The sequence below is a fragment of the Cydia fagiglandana genome, chromosome 20 (genome assembly GCF_963556715.1).
Source record: "Cydia fagiglandana chromosome 20, ilCydFagi1.1, whole genome shotgun sequence".
Lineage (NCBI taxonomy): Eukaryota > Metazoa > Arthropoda > Insecta > Lepidoptera > Tortricidae > Cydia > Cydia fagiglandana.
The window spans coordinates 12,602,267-12,623,029 of record NC_085951.1 but is presented as its reverse complement, the minus strand read 5'-3'; the positions used below and the strand labels follow the sequence as shown (position 1 = coordinate 12,623,029).

Here is a 20,763-nt window from a genome sequence, read left to right as displayed (position 1 = left end):
ATCGCGGTCACAGCTACTATATTTATATATTTTCAACATACTTGACACACGATTTTTCCTGCGGATTGTTTATCTACTCATTTTATTTAATAATAGTTATTGAGATTATTTCAATAATGTGCTTTACCAATCCTTTCTGATTTTAATCCACAGATGGCGCCGACCACCAAAGTCGAAGATCGCCTTGAGTCCGGACATCGGCTGTCGCACCCTCCCCCCGGCGATGAGGTCCTTATTACAGGAGTGTCCGGATATTTTCCGGACTCAGATTCCGTTGTGGAACTGCAGGAGAATTTGTTTAACAAGGTATGTGGCTAGCATATTCTGTCGCACCTTCCCTCCGGCGATGATCCTCATTACGTACTTACTTACTTACTGCCGTGGCACAGCGACCCGAAGTGGATCTTGGCCTCTGACACTAAGGAACGCCATGCTTCTCTGTCTAGCGCCGTTTCTGTCCAATCGACGGCACCGAGCTCGTTCAGATCTTTCACGACCTCATCGCATCAGCGATACCTAGGACGCCCATTACGTAGTGTCCGGATATTTTCCGGATTCAGACTCCATTGTAGATCTGCAAGAGAACTTGTTTAACAAGGTATGTGGCTAAAATCGGATGTCGCACCCTCCTCCAGGCGAAGAGGCCCTCATTACTGGAGTTCCCAGATACTATCCGGACTCATTTCCTTTCCGGATTCCGGTGTGGAACTTCAGGAGAATTTGTTAACAAGGTATGTGGCTAACATCGGCACTTATTACTGGAGTGTCCGGAAATTTTCCGCATTCAGACTCCGTTGTGGACCTGCAGAAGAACTTATTCAGGGGTCCACAACAAGGTTTACTTTGTCCGTGACGTGACGCGTAAGGCAGCTACTTTAACAACCTGTAGAAATCTGTATTATATAGGTACCGATTAATTTAAATTCTTCCTCACGTTATCTCGGCATTTTGCCACAGTTCATGGGAGTCTGGGGTCCGCTTGACAACTAATCCCATGATTTGACGTAAGCACTAGTTTTTACGAAAGCGACTGCCATCTGACCTTCCAACCCAGAGGGGAAACCAGGCCTTATTGGGATTAGTCCGGTTTACGATGTTTTCCTTCACCGAAAAGCAACAGGACCCCTATTCGACAAGCGACGTTTGACGTATCGTGTTGATCTCCCATTGATGTGGGAAAAATCATAACTTCTCGAATACGTACAATGTCAAAATTTAACATTAACAATCCACAGTTAGGGTGACAAGCAAACCAAACCGATCCACACTTAGTTTAGATTTGAGTTTTGGTTGTACCAAATGATATTATCCACCGTTGATGTAATCAACAATTGAAAGTCGCACGCTCTTACCGCTAGGCCATCAGCGCTTGCCTATCAAACCTTATCATACCAAATCCCGACACTTTTCTGGAATACTCTCCACAATATACTCATACCATTGCTTCTTTTTCACCCCCAGGTGGATCTGATCTCAGGCGACCCCCGCCGTTGGAAGCTAGCCCACCCGGAAATCCCGCAGCGCACAGGCAAGATCAACCACGTCAACAAGTTCGATGCCTCGTTCTTCGGGGTCCACTACAAGCAGGCCCACACCATGGATCCCATGTGCAGGATCTTGCTGGAGAAGGCGTATGAAGCTGTTATTGATGCTGGTGAGTTTTTTTACTATTACAAACTTTATAAAATGACGTATAACAGGCCTATTCGGATTTCGAGATAATCACAAGATCTAGAGACGATTTAGAGATCAACTAGATCTACATTAGCTATCAACTAAATGTGACTTGGATATCTAAGTCATAACTTGTCGAAATCGTTCAAGAGGACCTCCAGAATCGCGGAAACGTCAAATTTGACATATCTATCTTACAAATATCTTTAAATTATCCATATCATAACTTCCATCCATATCGTAACTTGTTGAAGTCTAGTAGAAATCTAATTCATTTTCCGAATCGAGCCCTAAGATGGCGCTCCAAGACTCGAATAATAGACGTAGCTCGGAAAGCGGCTAAGTTAAAATGGGACTGGGCTGGTCATGTCTGCCGAATGCCGGACCCTTGTGGACAAGTTAACTGTTTCCTTGCGTCTTCCATTTTCGAAAACTTTTGGCTGTGGCGGGGAACAAAAAATTATTCACATGACACGACAGGCGTGCCTTACGCCATAGAATATGATGGCACGCCTGTCGTGCCATCCGCACCGAAACGGTTAACCACAAGGTGGGAGCCCCTCGAGTCTAACCGGGGAGCCGTTAGGCCTCGTCGGCGATGGCGGGATAACTTGGACTCCTTCTTGAGAGGCTGGCCAGATATAGCACTAAACAGATACGACTGGAAAAAAAGTGGGGAGGCCTCTGCCCAGCTGTGGGACGCAGTGGGCTCTGAATAATAATAAGATGGCGACCCGTTTATTCTTAAACTTTTTTAGGATCAATTATATGTTCTTATTGAAATCATATTTAAATATTTGTCATTTAAACGACGTATTAGGGTATGTAAGGGTAACAAAGATGAATTAACCTATTTAGACCTTGTAAACTATCTTTAGAAAGAAAATATCTGTTTTCAGAGCAGGAGTTATTTTAACCAAGTCCATAAAATACTACTTAAATATCAAATACTGCCGCTATTCCTCTTCTAAACACAAAAAAAAACAATAATATATGTATTATTGTTTTTTTTTGTGTTCTCCCACAAGTTTGTCCATATGTTTGGGTAATTATTTCCAAATCAGTTTTATTTTTACGAGAAGTAATAGCAAAATCCATACATTCGAAATGCTCATTTATATAATGTTTATTTATAATATCTCTATCAGTATAGATACTTTTGACGTGTAATCCGATTCGTGACTTTTGATACTGACTGTACACACTTCCTGTTTACCAGTAAAGATGTTGAAGTGTATCCGGATTTGTACGGTTCTATTGGATTTCTTGTTAGTTTCCGCCCCAATTTCCTCTGGATTGTCATGTCAATATTTTGCATTGTACCGAAACGGTTGATATTCGGTTTAAGAACATTTTATTTCCTATATTACTTGCATAAGCATATTCATACCTAACTAATTTAATTTTTACTTTATTATTTACTAGTGACCCGCCCCGGCTTCGCACGGGTTAACAAATTATACACCTAAACCTTCCTCAATAATTGCTCTATTGATAGGTGAAAACTGCATGAAAATCCGTTCAGTAGTTTTTGAGTTTATCGCGAAAAAACAGACAGACGCGATGGGGGATTTTGTTTTGTAAATGTAGTGATTATCCATAGGTGCTACTTTTGTAAATGCGAAAGTAACGCTTAAACTGCAGAACCGATTAAGATGAAATTTGTTATGGAGATAGTTTGAGGCCTGAGAAAGAACACTGGATAGTTTTTATCCGTCAATACCATCATCATCATACCACCACCGAGACAAAAGCTAGTTGGTTATACTCTGTATTCACTACGAGCAGAAATTAGATATACCTATTTAATTAATTAACTAGTAATCAGCTTTAGTGGTTAAAATACCAACCACGCTTCATTTCATCTGCACTGCTCAAGCATCACTTAAATTGCAAAAACAATCTTGCGTCTCCCACATAAGGTTTATATTTCAATACATAGCTAAGAAGCCCAGAATTTAAATAATTCTGCCATGTTTATTCAAAATAGTGCATGTTGATATGTAAAAAGGTAATGTTACGTCGTTTTAGAAATGAAGTGATGTTCAACTTACTGTGTGAGCTTAATCAGAGTAAGCCCCGAATTAATATGATTGGAAGCCATGTTGAACCAACTTTTATAATTGAATTGTACGAGATGTGTTTAAAAGTTTTTGATGTGCGGTCAGATCAGCCGTCCAAGGAATTAAAAGGTACAATTGCTATAACCTCGTAAGACCCAAGTAAATTTTTGCGCTTTTGAATTTGGAACTTTCTTTTATTTCTATATGAGTTCAAAACTTGAATTTAATTTGTACTTGTACACATTACGATGTTTTTCAAACTTGAAGGGTAGGATGACACCTGTCATTTCAATACAATTTTGCGAGATTTGGGGTTTTTAGGTTATAAACATACAGACAGAAGTTTTTGTGGCAAAAACGAATGTTAGAGAAAATGAAACATCGGTAAATCTGTTATCGATAAGTCATAGGTAAATTAAATAAAGTTTTATAAAATACCTTCAACGAAAATGATTTCAAAAATAATCGGTTGAACCATTTAGGAGCACAGAATCCTCCATTAATATGCGTTGTACAGTCAACAGCAGAGCTATGAATACAGGCAAAGTGCCAAAAATATGTATACACGACCTTAATGTACAGGCAATATATATGTCGCAGTAAGATAGATATTGCCGTTATATAGTTATAACCCTAGGGATATAATTATATGACGTAACATAGTTATACGAAAGCGATTCATAACTATCTTACTAGGTATATAACTATAATACGGCTTTAGTTTAGTGATATAGTTATATTACTGGATTAAGTTTAGTTATATAGTTATATTACTGGATTAAGTTTAGTGAAATGATTGTAGGTAGGAGTGCAGCGGTGCGGCGGAGGTATAGTTATATCCCTAGGGATATAGTTATATGCCGTATAATACTTTTTAGCAATATTACGTAAAAGTACAGGTCGATTCACGAAAGCTGGCGCGAGATTTCTACTGAGTGACAGCTATTTTCATTGAAATTCTGTCAAATCTCGCGCCAGCTTTCGTGAATCGATCGCAATGCCTCATAAACCCTTAAAAATAGCAGCATGAAAATATATATAATAGTTATTTTACTAGGAATATGATTATAATACGGCATATAACTATATAATTATCCCTAGGGATATAACTAAACCTCCGCCGCACTGCCGCACTCCTAATACCTACAATTACTATCTTACTAGGAATATGATTATAATACGTAGTTACGTACTATACGGCATATAACTATATCCCTAGGGATATAACTATACCTCCGCCGCACCGCTGCACTCCTACTTACAATTATTTCACTAAACTTAATCCAGTAATATAACTATATCACTAAACTAAAGCCGTATTATAGTTATATACCTAGTAAGATAGTAATGAATCGCTTTCGTATAACTATGTTACGTCATATAATTATATCCCTAGGGTTATAACTATATAACGGCTATATCTATCTTACTGCGACATATACATATTTTTGACACTTTGCCTGTATTCATAGCTCTGTTGTTGACTGTACAACATGCACTAGGCTGGTTTATTAAATTTGAATTTATTTATTCTGACATGTTATTATTCGGTGCTCATACAAATAAAAGCTAACTCAGTTATTTCAAATAATATAGCGATCCTCGCGTGTCGAGCCCGTTGTAAAATTTCATCGCCCACCCATTAAGGTTTTTTTATGAAATCCTAAAAAATCCCGACATTTCGTCCTTGCTTTTTTCCTACGCAAATTATTTTACGGGTAACGTGGTAGCCTTTTTTGCAGGCTTTCAAAAATATAGGATTTTTCAAGTAAAGTCCTGTGAGTTTCCGTTTAAAATATTTACATAGAAACTGCAAAGTTTTACAAAGACAACGGGTGACATTTTTTTTATCTATATCTATAGCCGGAGTTCTATGTATAGTTCGTTTTTTTTAGCATTAGAAATAAGATAAACAATCTTGATGTGTCTTTTAATTGAAAAACACATTTTAAAAATAAATTACGGCAAATATGTAACAATTATGAATCTAATACGATCATTTATATTTTTCTGCTTTCATAAGTAATCGTTTATGATTTTTAAAAAGCGTTTTTCAATGAAAAGACATGTTAAGATCGCTTACCTTCTTGCAAGTTCTTTCTAATGCTAAGAAAAACGAACTATAGTGTCTAGTGTCCATTGGTAGTTAAATTTGAATCAATGGTATTAGAAAATACAATTGAATTTATTTTGAACTAAACTTAACAATAAATTAAATTGTAATTGATTTATTAATCTTAAATTTGTATCCGATTACTATACAATAATTTAATTGCTTATGTGTACTTTTACATTAGCTATGAACATTGTATTAAAAGATAGTTACAGTGAAACCTGGTTAATTGGCACCTGGATAAATGGAAAACCTCAATAATTGCAACCAAAAGTCCGGTCCCGGTCCCTTGAGACCAAAAGGCCTCTATAATTGAAATTTTGGAACCTCTATAATTGCAATTTAGATTTTAGTGCTTTTCGTAATTTTGCCTCTGTAATTGACCACATCGCAACTAAGACCTCTATAATTGACATTGTGTTAAAAAAAACCGTTATTCTTGCTCTTTTTTTACCTCTATTATTGAAACGAATCTTACTTATTACCTCTGTAATTGAAATAATGTAGTTGTAGACAGCAGAAACAATATTTTAATAGCAATGATCGATCATTTTATTTATATCTTCATCCAGAATTCAATTTATTTATTGGGTATCTATCACAGCCTGTAGTAGGTGAAATAGTTTTGTTAAAATCATAAACAAAGTATGCTTTTTACATTCTAATAAAACTTTCTTCTAAAATTCAATTGAATTTTTTAAACCCAAATGATTAATAAGAAAATGAAGTAGTAATTAATGTAGTGTAAAAGTGCAAGTATTGACAGAAGCTATATATAGGTATATATATAGCTTTTTATACACTAGAAACCCAGAACGTAAGAGTGGAAATCTACTTTCAATGGTTATTTGCACCTCTATAAAAGAAATATGTCAGAACGCAACCTCTATTAATGAAAACCTCTATAATTGACACAACGATTTTTTGAACCTCGTTAATTGACACGACCTGCTTAAATGAAAAACCTGGTTAATTGACAAAAAATGGCCGGTCCCTTGAGATTGCAATTATCCAGGTTCCACTGTAGTTAAACTAAACTGGTTCCTTGAAAGCACTATTAAAAGAATTGCCACTAACCGCAAACAGGTAAAAAGGCAAAAGCAGAAATGCAGGGTTCAGCGTTCCGTAAGAAGGGTTCCGTAACTAATGTACGGAACCCTGAACTGGCCCAATTAAAGTGTCGTTTGCGGTCTAATTTAGTGCCCCCTGAACGAATGGAACGAACGGGTGAATGGGTTCGAGAATGGTTTCGTTATTGTCTTGCGAAGCAATTGAAAATATTTCAATTTACGTCTTTTTGTAAGGTTTTACTTTGGTTGAAGTGAATGTTATGGGCAGTTTAAAGGTTAAAACGACTGTAATAAAAAATATATGTATATATATTTTTATATTTTTCTTGGGCAAAGTTGGGCACCAACGGTGAAGTTAGGGCTCCCTATATATGTACAGTAGATATGTAATTATTGCAATCCCAACCCTGATTTTCAATGAATTGCGAGTTTGATAACGGGGTTTGGTGTGAGTTATACTCTGTATCTTTACTATCTTTAGGTATTTAAATAAAAGTAAACAAACAATTTTTACATTTTTGGTTAGTTATAACATTTATTGGTTAACCAACCAAATACAAAACCGCCTGGATCAGTCACCGAACGACCTGACTTTAACCTAAATTATTTGATCGTGTAATGTTTTCATCTAACCTCAACTGGCTTCAGCCATTTGAGGGTAGATTTTGTCTACTTTTATTTAAATATCTAAAGATGCAGAAATAGGCAGGGTACTACAGCGAGTTAAAGGGTTATTTTGGATATATTTTCGTAACATTTGTTTTTATTATGCCTCGCTGAAATACAATAACAATCCAGCGCGGGAACGCAGCCTGCGTGTTGGGCACACTCCCGAAGGCACCAAATTTTGATAGGTATTTTTAATTTTTAGTTTTAGTTATTTTAATTGTAGTTAGTTTTAGTTTTATATACCTGTTTATGTCTTTTAGTAATTTATGTAATTAAATATTTTGTCAGTGCAATAAAGACTAATTTGCAAAAAAAACAATAGTATATACATATTTAAAACGTTCGTATTTTTGTAACAACACACCTATGTCACCTAAAAAGGCACTGAGAATCCACTCACCAAATGATAGTTTTATAAGTTTCTGAGGTTTTGCAGACAGACTCCATTTGCTACACAAGTCCCCAGGTATCATTATATCCTGAAGTGCATTAAAGTCTCTAGTGTAGGATTTTATATATAAGCTTAACAAAGAAAAACAAAGGAATACTTTTCTCACTTAAACTTCTTACTATCAACCGGCAAACTGCAAAGTACCTCCTTGTTATTTATTACTACAGTCAGCAGCAGAAGTTGCTAAGCGGGCGAAGTGTTCAAAATTATCTTGACACGCTCTTATTCTCTTAACAATAAAGATAGAAATATATTAAAAATACATAATAAAATAATTAAATATATTAAATAATAATACATGATAGAAATATATTAAAACGTGACACGTATTTAAAGTTAAAGATTGCTCGAATTATTTCGCTCCATATCGGTGAGCTTCAACAGGCCACGCGTTGGCGGAGCGACACAAACTGCTGATGTCTGAGTCGGTTATTAAAATGGAATCTAAAGAAACAAAATGAAGAATATTTTCATGAAACTAATTAGAAAGAGCACGTTAAATGGAATCACACCGCGAAACGGTCCGTTTTGCCGTTTCGCCGGCTAGTGCTTATCAAGTACCATTAATATTGGCTTTGCTTCCTTGAAGACCGCATTTTCACTGCAGTGTAATAAATTGGACCACGAGAGTACATGTTACCTACTTACTCATGAGTATATACGTTGGCCACTATTTACAGTTGTACAGTCACCTGCAATAATATATGACACAACGAAAGCTGCAAAAATATCTGACACGATCTTATTTGTAGAGCCATAAGAGCGGGTCGCTAATTTTTGCGGCCTTCGAGGAGTAACATATTATTGCAGGTGACTGTACACTACCTACTCTTTATTCCGGTTTGAGAATTGTTATGTTGTTTCTACTTAGCCGGCCTAGCCAAGGTGACAATCGCTATCGCTTCGACAACGAAACGCTTTGTGTCTCTATCACTCTTCCGTATTAGTGCGATAGTGACAGTTGCGTTTCGATCGTCACGGAGCATAAGCGATCGGCATGTTGGCTACGCGGCCAGAATCACGAGCTCTACCGATCCTATTAGGAGAAAAAAAAGTCTTAAATTTTTCACACATCTTACTTTCCTTCCATTCCGTTACCATCGTGTAAGTTCCTATGAAAAATGGTAACAGAATAAAAATAATCCAGATACACTTTTTCCCTCTATTAGTTATTAGAATCGAAAGAGTTCGTGATTCCGAGTAGAAACAACACACAAAAAAACAACGGGTTGCACTCCGGGAGTGCCGGCAGAAGTGAAAACTCAATGACATTGTAACAGTTTTTCGATCAGGTCACGTGTCCGTCTTACGAATTTTCAATCTGTCGAATCTGTCGGTCACGTGATCTGTCGCGAATTCAACATTTTTTCCCCATCACAAAAAGTGCACATCGCCGCTAAAGAAGTTTTCTCTTCAAAAATTCCAAACTTGCTTACTATGGCTACTCTCTACTATGTATGTAAATGTTCGGTGTGATAGTCGGCCCATTTATAAGATTACAGAACGAATGATGTACTCGAGGGACTCGGACTTTTCCAATAATTAAGATCGGACGTGGGGCCATGGCCACTATTGTCTTGAAATACTGTTATAGTTATTACTGTTATTAGTGTTATTGCAGCTTGCCTTCGCTAATCATTAGCTATACCAAAGAAATATGTAACTTCGTATAAGATGAATGAAGTCTAAGAAAAAAACGTGCCTCGGAAAACAAGAAAAAGTCATTCTTGGATAGATGCCGCACACACCTTTAGCCTATCCTCGGCTAGATGGCGTGAAGACACCGTTTGATATTTAACAATTTTAACACACAGATATCAGTGAATGAACATGGATCAAAATGATATAAAAATGATAAAATTGTTTATCCATATGTATACACTATTTTGATAATTTTATACGTTTTATTTTGAGTTTTAGTCGGGTGTCGATAGATGGCAGTGAATTTACAGTGACTACAAAATTTACTTTGACAGGACCCCTCTATACTATCTATTCTCTTTGGCTATACATACTCACTAGCATACCTCGCAATCGAGCTAGCAAAACCGTAGCAAATGACAGTAGGATGTAAAGGTTAGCGTTCATATGTCATGAATCATCATCATGACTCATGATAACATAGTCACTATTTTTTAAATTTTAAAGTAAAATTTGTGTTTCAGGAAAGTAAATTATTAAATTATTAAATTACTTCTTTAAATTTTTGTTTATTTGATCTCAATTTGTTTACTCTTAATTTGAAATACAAAATAAATTCTACCTACTTATAACGTAATGATGTGTGTATAGCACAAGGATGTAAATACCTTATTTAGCGTAATCACACGCAAACAGATCTTAAACAATTAATTTAAAACATAGTTTTTGTATTTGACTTAGTAAATACGTATATATGCGTCAACCTTAATGTGCAACTGCTACGGTTTTGCTAGCTCGATTGCGAGGTATGCTCACTAGTAATCATAGTAGGTTTCTTTGCGTATAATTTAATGAATGTCGCCCGTTTCTATTAGTCTACTTGTTGTATTTAGCCTTTAAAATTTATTAAACAACAGGGTGTTTATTTAGTCTCCTGCAAGAATTCGCCTAGCCTCGCCTTTGTACTGCCTATCCTGTGCCATAAATGTTTGTTTTTTGTTTTGTACAATAAAGAGTTTATACATACATATATACATACATAATTTACGCAGTGAACATATAGACCAAGAAAAGTCTGCAGAAATTTTGATAGCACTCTTAGTGCAAGTGTTATTGATACGTCATAATTTCATAGAAGTTTCATGTTTAAAATAACACTTGCACTGCGTGTGCTATCAAAATCTCTGCAATATTTTCTTGATCAAACTCTAGCTAGAGTTAGACCGTAAAAAGTCTGTAGCGATTTTGATAGCCCACGCAGTGCAACTGTCATTTTAAACGTCAAACTTCTATGAAATATGAGGTATAAATAACACTTTCACTCCGTGGGCTATCAAATCCGCTGCAGACTTTTATTGGTGCGACTATAACGTCATGTGACGTTAACTTTTCATAAAAGTAGACGTATTTGACGGCTAATCTTGTAGATCTGTGGAACCTGCGTAGAATCTTTGATGCCGTTTACATTTTTGTATGTAACTCCCATGGGGAAATAGCAGGATTATCAGTACTTTAAATAGTAGTAGTAGTACCTACTGTCAAGTGACAATTAGATGTAGCACTAACCTACATCTATTGTCACTTGACAGTACTACTACTACTACTTAAAGTACTGATAATTCCGCTACTCGATGCTAGATGTCGACTATGAAAATACTAATATTTTTGGTACCAAAACTGATGTATGGAGTGAGCACTCTTGTCTTACTATATTTCTCCATGGTAACGCCTCACCTGCTCCACACTCTGACTCACTTATTGAAACCTCCATCCATAATGAGGGTAATCTGTTTGATCCTTGGATTGAATTCTCGGTCATTGGGCGCCAATTCCTTTCCAGACTTAAGTCCTTTCACATTAACCCCCCATTGGGAGTGGTTTCTGTATTTAGAAATGGCGACGAATACGAATTGACATTTCACAAATGTAATTGGGTAATTTACTGGGGTTTTTCAATATTTCTCTTTTAGCGTTTCTTTTTTTTTTTCGACATGTTTAGGAGTGTGATTTTTAGGAAATGGTTTACGCGTATTTCTTTTATATTTAGGGAAGTACCTAGAGTCAAACCAAGAATAGTCTGCAGCGGATTTGATAGCCCACGCAGTGAAAGTGCTATTTTAAACGTCAATTCTATGAAATTATGACGTTATAAAATGACACTTGCACTGCGTGGGCTATCAAATCCGCTGCAGACTTTTTTTGCTCCGACTCTAAACAGTAAATGGGGGCATAGTCAAGATGAAAATCGTACATCGACAAACGCTAAATAAAAAGAAAAAATTTTGGGATGACAGATGTTACGAAAAGTCACGGTTCCATATATTTATTAACAATGTATTTACGTGTCATAACTATGTCGTGTATCGTGACGTCGCGATAGGCAGCGCGCAAAGCGCTGCGATGGCAGGATCGCCATATGAGGATGGAAGTCGGGAGGTGTATTTGTACCCTCCCCCTCATATAAATATATAAATAAATATCCCCTTAATAAATACTCCTAAAATTTGGCCTTGTAATCGTCTAGTAAACAGTTAGGACCCCTGAAGTGGACCGCGGAAACCTAGATCCTTTAATGAGTAATGCTTATTTTGGACTCTGTTTTATTTTATTATTACCTAGTTCATAAAATAGAGATTTTATTACTGAGAATATTTTTTTATTATGTTATTAAAGGAAAATTTCAGGAATATTTTATTAAGTTATTGTCGCAGCATATTCAACGTGTTCTAAGGTAAAATATAAATGGTATTGCTAAAAATATTAGAATGGTATGGTAATGCAGTATATAAAATATTAAGAAAGTTATATATTCTTGATAAAATGAGTTTAAAAATTTTGTTGGTAAAAACCTGCCACACCTATTAAGCCTCCGGGATAACATATAAGTAGCATTCCTGGGCTATGCCCGCTTACACCCTAACTTTACAAGATTATAATTAACTACCAGCTTCTTGCGAAGATGCTACTCATACGTTCGATGCAGGATTGGGGGCTCTTAGTCCAGTCAACAAGGTTAGTCGGAACACCTACCCTAACTTGTTAGCCAGACGGGCTTTTACCAACACTTCGGAACTTATGCGTATCTAGATGACTATGAAGAGAAGTGCCAAATATTCATCAGTCATCAAAATTAATCTTTTTTACATTCAAAAGCTAAGGGATATTAATCCCATTTCCATTCCCCAAACTAAAATATAAGCTGCATTTCTGGTCTCTTAGTAGTATAAACAAAGTACTAAATTTACTATGAAACTGAAAACGAACTATGAATGTCAAAATGAGTATTATTTCACTCAAAGTATCCTTTGGTTTACTCTTGCCTGCCAAAGGTCCCCTAAAACAGCTATTCTTTGATATTCCATCTCAGAATAGACTGCATTTCCTAGCAACTTAATTTGATATTTTAGAATTTGTTTTATAAATACCTTGGAAACCTGATTATGTTACTCAGTACTTCATCTCTACTCCAGACGACCAGAATTTTAATAGATAAAATTAGAATAAGATAGAGAATACCCTTTACCCAGCTAAATTATAAGTTCATTAGCAGTAACAGTTAACTCCGCATAATTTTATAATAAAGAAACCATATTCGAAGGTTTTAAACGAGGAAAAATATCAACCGTTTCAATCTTAGACCCTAAATCTCTAAAGAAACCCTAATTCACTAGTAATAGTGTGCGATTCTACCCTATTAACCCTATCCTCAGTCCCTACTCTAGTATATATAACCAAAGCACAGTTCGTACTTACCATCGACCCTGGTACTTTGGAATATACGCAAGTGTGTCCCTATTAGATACAAGCTAAGCATTCGGCGAGTGACTCCGAGATTGCAACCTATCAACTCGAGTTATTGCCCCCCTCCATGGCGTTTTGCACAAAGGCAGGGAAGCAACATGGATAGGACAGGTCCCTATTGTGTATATAATTGGTATAAATAAATATATTTAAAATACAAAGCCTTCGAATACTGTAGATTTCAAGCAAGCCCAGGTTACCCCGGATGACGCACACGTGACGTCCTTGCTATTTATCTACAGTTGGACATCGAAAAGCTAAGGAGGGAGACGTTTTAAGTCTGCTATGTTGATATAAAGCAGACCCCAAGACAACCCTCATCTTGGAACAAGTTAGACCTCCTTCCATCCGCTGTTTGTCACCGTTAGGATAGCAGATGAAAGGCTAGACTAAACTGTATGTCTAGGCACTGATTTGGTTTTGAATCATATGAAAAAATAAAAATTAGGAGTTTTCAGATTTAGGACAAGTAAACACTTTCCAAACAACTACATTTCTATTGAAAATCTCCTATAGAAAACTATTAGTAAAATGGGCACACTCTAACCAAAGATGCTTAAGTTTCAACAAAGCGGAAACATATTTCCGCCATGCCAAAACAAAGACACAGTTCCAAGTGCTACTCTATGAGATTTGGGAATTGCGTCTTAATCTCGATAAAGCCCAGCGACTCAGAAAAAATTGGACAGAGTATCCCCACCCTTCACCAATAATCTCCGCGTACTATACAAAAACCAAAGTCAGTTGTCGGTCCGGACGCTAGTAAAAGACTAACTCGCGTCCTTCCCCATCAATCCTTTTATACTTTTACCCATGTCGTCACTGAAGACATCCCATTGTTCTCGGACATTCCATCTGTCGTCAGTGAAGACAAAATTGACCTTGGCGAGCGCAACCCATTGACCTCAGACATTCCTTTTGTCATCAGTGAAGACAAAATTGACCTTGGCGAGTGCAACCCATTGTCCTCAGACATTCCATTTGTCGTCAGTGAAGACAAACCATCGTCCCATATTATACCCACTTACTTTACCGAAACATAAGTCTTACATACTTTACTTAAAGCTTATTTTTGGTTGGATAATTTAATAAAGCCGTTTAATGCCGATTCTTGACATGCTTCGCATGTAGTCCCTATGCCTTGTACTTTAAGATTTACTCTTGATTAACCATGATGATTTTAATCTGAGCCACCTATGAATCTCTTACGTAACTACTTAAACCTTATATCCTACATGTTAAGGTCCATATTCTAATAATAAAATGCTGATGAGGGTAGTTTTAAATCTTATTTACGTACGCGCATGCACAACCAAAGTACGTTTGAGTTAACATTTTTCCCTTTATGATTCCAAATATTGCGTTCATACTGAAGTATTTCATGTTTACCTTTATAATAATGTTTTTTAAATAAAAGAAATATAAAAGAAATTAATTATTTAATTATTGTAACCTTTTATCTACCTCACGCTTTTTGAATTTTACGGTTTAAAACAATACCTAAATGGCTCCTCGCCCATACCTGTCAAAGTCAACGTAAACAACCTTTCTTACTGTCAAATGTTTTCGTAAACAAATCCTTGTCGTTATTTTGTTTTTACTAAGTCAATTAGCTATTAATTTTATTGTGGATACATGTGATAAAGACTGGACTATGAAATCAAGTGCATTTAGTTACCAAAATCGCGAACGTAAACACACGGCCGACAAGAAAGCTCCCGAAAGCTTTCCTTCACCGCTAAAATGTAAGTTTTATATTGATAATTAAGCTTAATACTATGTAATAGGCATATGGCCAGTCACATATTGATACAACCAGATTCTAAATAAGACTTTCATTGACATCATTTTCACATTTTATTCATAAAGATCATCGATTATACATTGAAATACACGTTCATAAGCATCTATAGTTCTATACACTACAATACCAGAAGGTTAAGGAGTTGGCAGAGGACCGGACGAGTTGGAGATTACTCCACCGACAAGAGCTCTTAAATATAAAGAAGAAGAAGAAGAGAATGTATTTACACGGCATTACAGTCAAGCCAATACACCGAGAAATTAAACATTGCAAAAATACACAGTACCTATACAAACACATGAAATATATATATTTTTTTGATCAAAATCGTTGATAGAAAACGCCAACTGAAACTTAAACTATCCATGGATACTTGGATACTATCCATGGATAAAACGATAACTTTTTAAAACTAAACACAAACCCATCGTACTTAAATTTAAATACCCATCCTACAGAATCTTTATTTCAAACCTACAAGCGTCACTAAACGGAGCGCACTCTAAAAATAAAACCTCATCACTGGCACAAACAAAATCCAAAGTAAAATTTGCATACCCGATTTTTCCATAAAACCCGCAAAGTTATCCGAAGCCCTATCTCCGAATCCATTAGAGATATAACTGGTGATATAACTTTGTATAACTGGCGATTATAACTCAATATTGCCGACCACTCGGCTTACCATTCAAATTTCTTCATTTTATATTCGGCTGGGGTGCGATTTTCGTAAGCTTTGTTTAATGAAGTCCTTTAATCGACTTTGTAGAATGGGACTTGACACAAAGGACTTGAAGTAGTTTTAAATATTTTGGATGCTAGATAATTATTTTCGTTGTCCTGTTTCTGACCATACGGTCACGCTTGTATTGCTATCTTCTATCAATTAATTAAATTGTGCATATTACATGTCTTTATTGCTGTAGATAACGTGAAAAAAATTAGAAACTTAAAATCGTCTCATACAAAAAAAATACACTCCGTCACAATTTTCGGGGATAAATAACAAGACAACGAAAATAATTTTGACCCAACTACTAAATAGGTACCTGTATAAAAAGTCACATTCATTTGACGAATTTTGAATACACTATCCAATATTCTACTTAATATTACACGACATATATTATTATTGCTATTTAAAACGCTATTGAAACGCGATTTTGAGGAATTCAACCCCTAAAAGGGTTAAAAAGGGGATGAAAGTTTGTACGGCGTTCAAATTTTATTTTAAGCTAGCAATTTGAAAATTGTAAGAAGATATAATATATGATTCAAATACAATGAAACGCTATTATATTTCATGTTATCAAAGCAATAATATCAACCCTACTTTATTATGACTATTCTCATTAGTCATTAGCCAACTTATTTGCCTTGGGTGCGACTAGAATCCAAATTTAATTGCCCCAGAATCAAGCATTCCAAGCTAGGGACGCGATAAGTCGAGGGCTATAAACGTGAAAATCGAAGTTCGCAAATTGCGGGAATCTTTCTCTGTCACTCTTATTACGCCTTCATTGGAGTAAAAGAGAAAAATCCCCGCAATTTGCGAATTTCGGTTGTCGCGGTAGCCCCTGAGATTCGAATTCGAAGCTGCAAGAACGTTGACTTCGTAACTTCGTTAAGTTTTTAGCCGTTTTATTCTACTCCTTTATTTGAAATTCTAGCTCGTTAATCAGTGTTAATTAAGTTTATTACGTTGTACTGTAGATTTGTAGAGATTCATACCAAAATTTAAAAAAATCTATTAGAATCCAGATCACATAAAACTCACAAGAACCTAGCCGTGACAATACCGTCAAAATTACGCATTCATTTTGAAAAGACATACTTTTTACATGAAACTTGGCATAAACATTAACATAACAAGTCTAATGTCTATGTATGTACACGTACAGTAAAGTATAAAAATATAGATGCATACAACTTACTAAAAATATGTCCCATAACTTCTTAATTAGCTGACATAAGGTAAGGTATAACTTTGAGTATGAGTGCACCCATATTTTTACACTTGACTATACTAGTTTTCAATGCTAAAAATAGTTATACAAAGAACATAGAGCGAGCAAAAGTTTTGCAAGTATTTTTTAAGTCAAAATATGTCCAGCAATTTTCGACTAAAAAACGCAAATGATTAATTTTATAATATTTAATAAAATGTCCCAACCCTACGCAATCATGAAAGCGCTCTAATATTGCTGGCTGTGTTAGCAGATTATCATTTCGCTGGAATAATTTGGGCGCCGCCAGCGAAATGATAATCTGATGTAACGTGTCAGCTAATGGAATACTGAAATGGAAGAAACGAACGTCATCTGTCGGAATTAAAACGAAATTTCGATATTCTACAGAATTAATATCGCATTCCGGGCAAATTAGAAATTTAATATGATAATGTAAGCAGGCTTGTTTATTTTCGGAGGGAAATATACGTAATTGATATTTTATGTTGTTTTTATAAGGTTTCCTGGGTGAGGTGCAATTAGTAAATTGATTTAAGAGTTCTTTTTTGGATCAAATTTCAATTAAATTTTGTTTATTTCTCGTTTAGGTTTAGGTACCCGTGCCTTAAATTGCCTACATTAAAAAAATGTTTGCATAACAAACAAAGTTATTACTACTTACACAAAAATGGGATTTGGGAACTTTGTGCTACCTGGTTCAATATTATTTCTAAGATATTGAGCAAAATTTATTCCCTTATTATTTTTGAATTACATACCTACTACTAATTCAACACTAATTATTTTTTTCAGTGCATCTGAATTGTATTACAATACAGACATATTAAATATATTAAGAACGGTCACTCACGTATTTTAAGTCGTAAAACCGTCCTCCTCCTCGGTACGGAGTGAAACTTGTCGAGCGTTTTTATACGTGAGTGACTCGTTCCCCGTTCTTCATATATTTAATAATATATGCCCTAAGTCTCACAGAAGTTTTATAAAAAAATACATATATTATTAATTATTAATAATACTACAATACTGCCGTGTCACGCCAAACTCCGTTAACTCGAGTTACATGAGTTACGGATAACCAGTCTAAATCGTCTTAAAAACCATTAATCCATCCATCCATCCATCATATTTTGAAAATCTTCATTATTTACTGAGAAAAGCATATGACTAACTCATGTAACTTCATTTTTTTGCCGATGGCGTCAGGCACAACTCAGTTAACTTGAGTTGTATGACTGACACTACCAAAATATCAACATCGTTTCTTAAGTTACCGGAGTTAGGCATGACTGGCCGAGCGCTTGATTTATACGACAACAATATTTGTATAGTAATACGTGTCACGTTTGATCACGCGTATGTCATGTAACTTGACTTACATGACTTCGTGTGACCACTATCTTTAAAACTTTAAACGTAATTATCTCGAAACTCATCTTTTAAAGTTACATGAGATGCGCGTGACACGGCAGAATACACACATTTATTAAATTTACACTTGACATCAAAATTTACAACTGCAGATACAAACTCGCGTTTATTGTCAGGTTTTTTAAATCCTCAACTGGGCCATTATATCTAGTAAGAGGGCACTTAAATACCATGTGATGTATGGTCTGTTCCGGGTCATTAAAAACCATACATACACATGTACACTGAGTCATTAATATGTTGTTTTGTTCCCAGGTGTGAACCCCAAAGAGCTGAAGAACCAGAAAGTGGGCGTGTTCGTGGGGGCCTGCTTCTCCGAATCGGAAAAAACATGGTTCTACGAGAAGATGCAGGTCAACGGGTTCGGTATCACTGGGTTAGTATTCTACTAGTTACGCCTACGACTTTGTCCACAATGAAGTCGAAAAACTAACCCTCATCCTCCAACTTCTGTAAAGTTTCAACTCCAAATTTACCCCTTTAAAATACGGATAAAAAACAATTTTATATCTCTTTGAAATTTATACAATAACCTTCATAACGAATTTACTAAATAGTGTATTGTTGTTGGTAATTTCGGTAATAAATATTAATAATGCCCTTGCCGTAAAATCCCAAGCGCAATCAGAGACATAAATCATTATTTAATATATTAAATCTAAGAAATATACTTAAATCTAAAATTTAATATAGGCGCAATCTATAAACCTATTGAAATACCTAGGCTACCCCGGCCCCTCCTGGTGCAAAAATGCCCATGCCCAACTCACTCGCTACGTCGCCGCGTTAAATCGTATTGTACAGCCCATTATATGTCGTCTTGTCTAAGGTAGATACAAACTATTTGTGTGCCAAATTAAATAATATATGCTTAACAAACTTCCATTCATTGAATATTGAATAATTTTACGGTTTAGACTCACTTGTTTTTAGTCACTCGCGCGAATTTCCATTCATTAAATATTCGTCGTGAATTAACAGCAAACATCCAAAGATCCTTTATTAAAATATAAGTTTGAATCTTACAAAAACACCTTCAATCTTCTTTACGGTTTTAGCAGATTCCATATTAAAAATGTCGGTATTAATATAATAATTTATAGATTATATTATTAAATATATTAGGGATGAAAGTCATGTGACGAGAAAGCTATTACGTATGAATGTGGAGGGAAGTACGAGGAAAGGAAAACCGAGGAAAAGGTGGATGGACTGTGTGAGAGATGAGAAACGAACGCAAGTGAATGATGAAATGACGGGCGACAGAGAGGTGTGGAAGAGAAAGACATGCCGCGCCGACCCCAAGTGAATGGGACAAGGGCAAGAGAATGATGAATCTATGGATTATCATCTAAGGACTCAAAACTTACTAACAACGGTAGCAACTTAAAAACTACTCCGAGTCTCCAGCAATTATATTTTTCCAAGCTTGAACTCTGCTCGCCAACTTTTCCGGCCCGCTTGACATTATTGGAAGCTACGGGAGTTCCGGCTTCGATTCAAGTTGAAAACTTTAAACTTTGTGTGATATAAGAGTACTTAACTATATGGAGTTCTTAGCAAAAGGTGTTTAGTCAATTTTAAATATCTGAGAGACCGAGTATTGCTCGTAAAACAGAAAAACTCAAAAATGCGAGTTTTCTCAGAGATAAGGCCTAGCTAGATCGATTTATCGCCCCCGAAAACCCTCATATAGCAAATTTCATCGACATCGATCTAGCTAGGTCTTATCTCTGGGAAAGCGTGCATTTTTGAGTTTTTATAAATGTTTTCCGAGCAAAGCACGGTCTCCCAGATATTTTACAAGCTTTTATTTAGTTTCACCTGACCGTTGTCTGTCTGTAATCAAATCTTGCAAGCTAAATTTGATCCACTTCCCGGTTTCCGATTGAGCTGAAATTTTGCATGCATGTATAAATCGGATGACAATGCAATATTATGGTACCATCGAGCTGATCTGATGATGGAGACAGGAAGTGGCCATAGGAACTCTGTGATGAAACAACGCAACCTAATTGTGTTAGGGGTTTTTAGAATTGTCTCGATGATTGTCTGTCGTAAGAAAAGTACAGTCAG

At 35.8% G+C, this 20,763-nt stretch overlaps 1 protein-coding gene across 1 annotated transcript in view; it reads left to right on the top strand.

The window, feature by feature from the left end:
• The window catches only part of LOC134674457 (fatty acid synthase-like), a 71,144-nt gene that overhangs the window by 4,267 nt on the left and 46,114 nt on the right, over positions 1-20,763 (top strand). Inside the window, exons 2-4 of the mRNA XM_063532531.1 lie at positions 154-306; positions 1,462-1,654; positions 18,943-19,063. Coding sequence (XP_063388601.1) covers positions 154-306; positions 1,462-1,654; positions 18,943-19,063 — 467 coding nt within the window. The remainder of the gene's footprint in view (positions 1-153; positions 307-1,461; positions 1,655-18,942; positions 19,064-20,763) is intronic.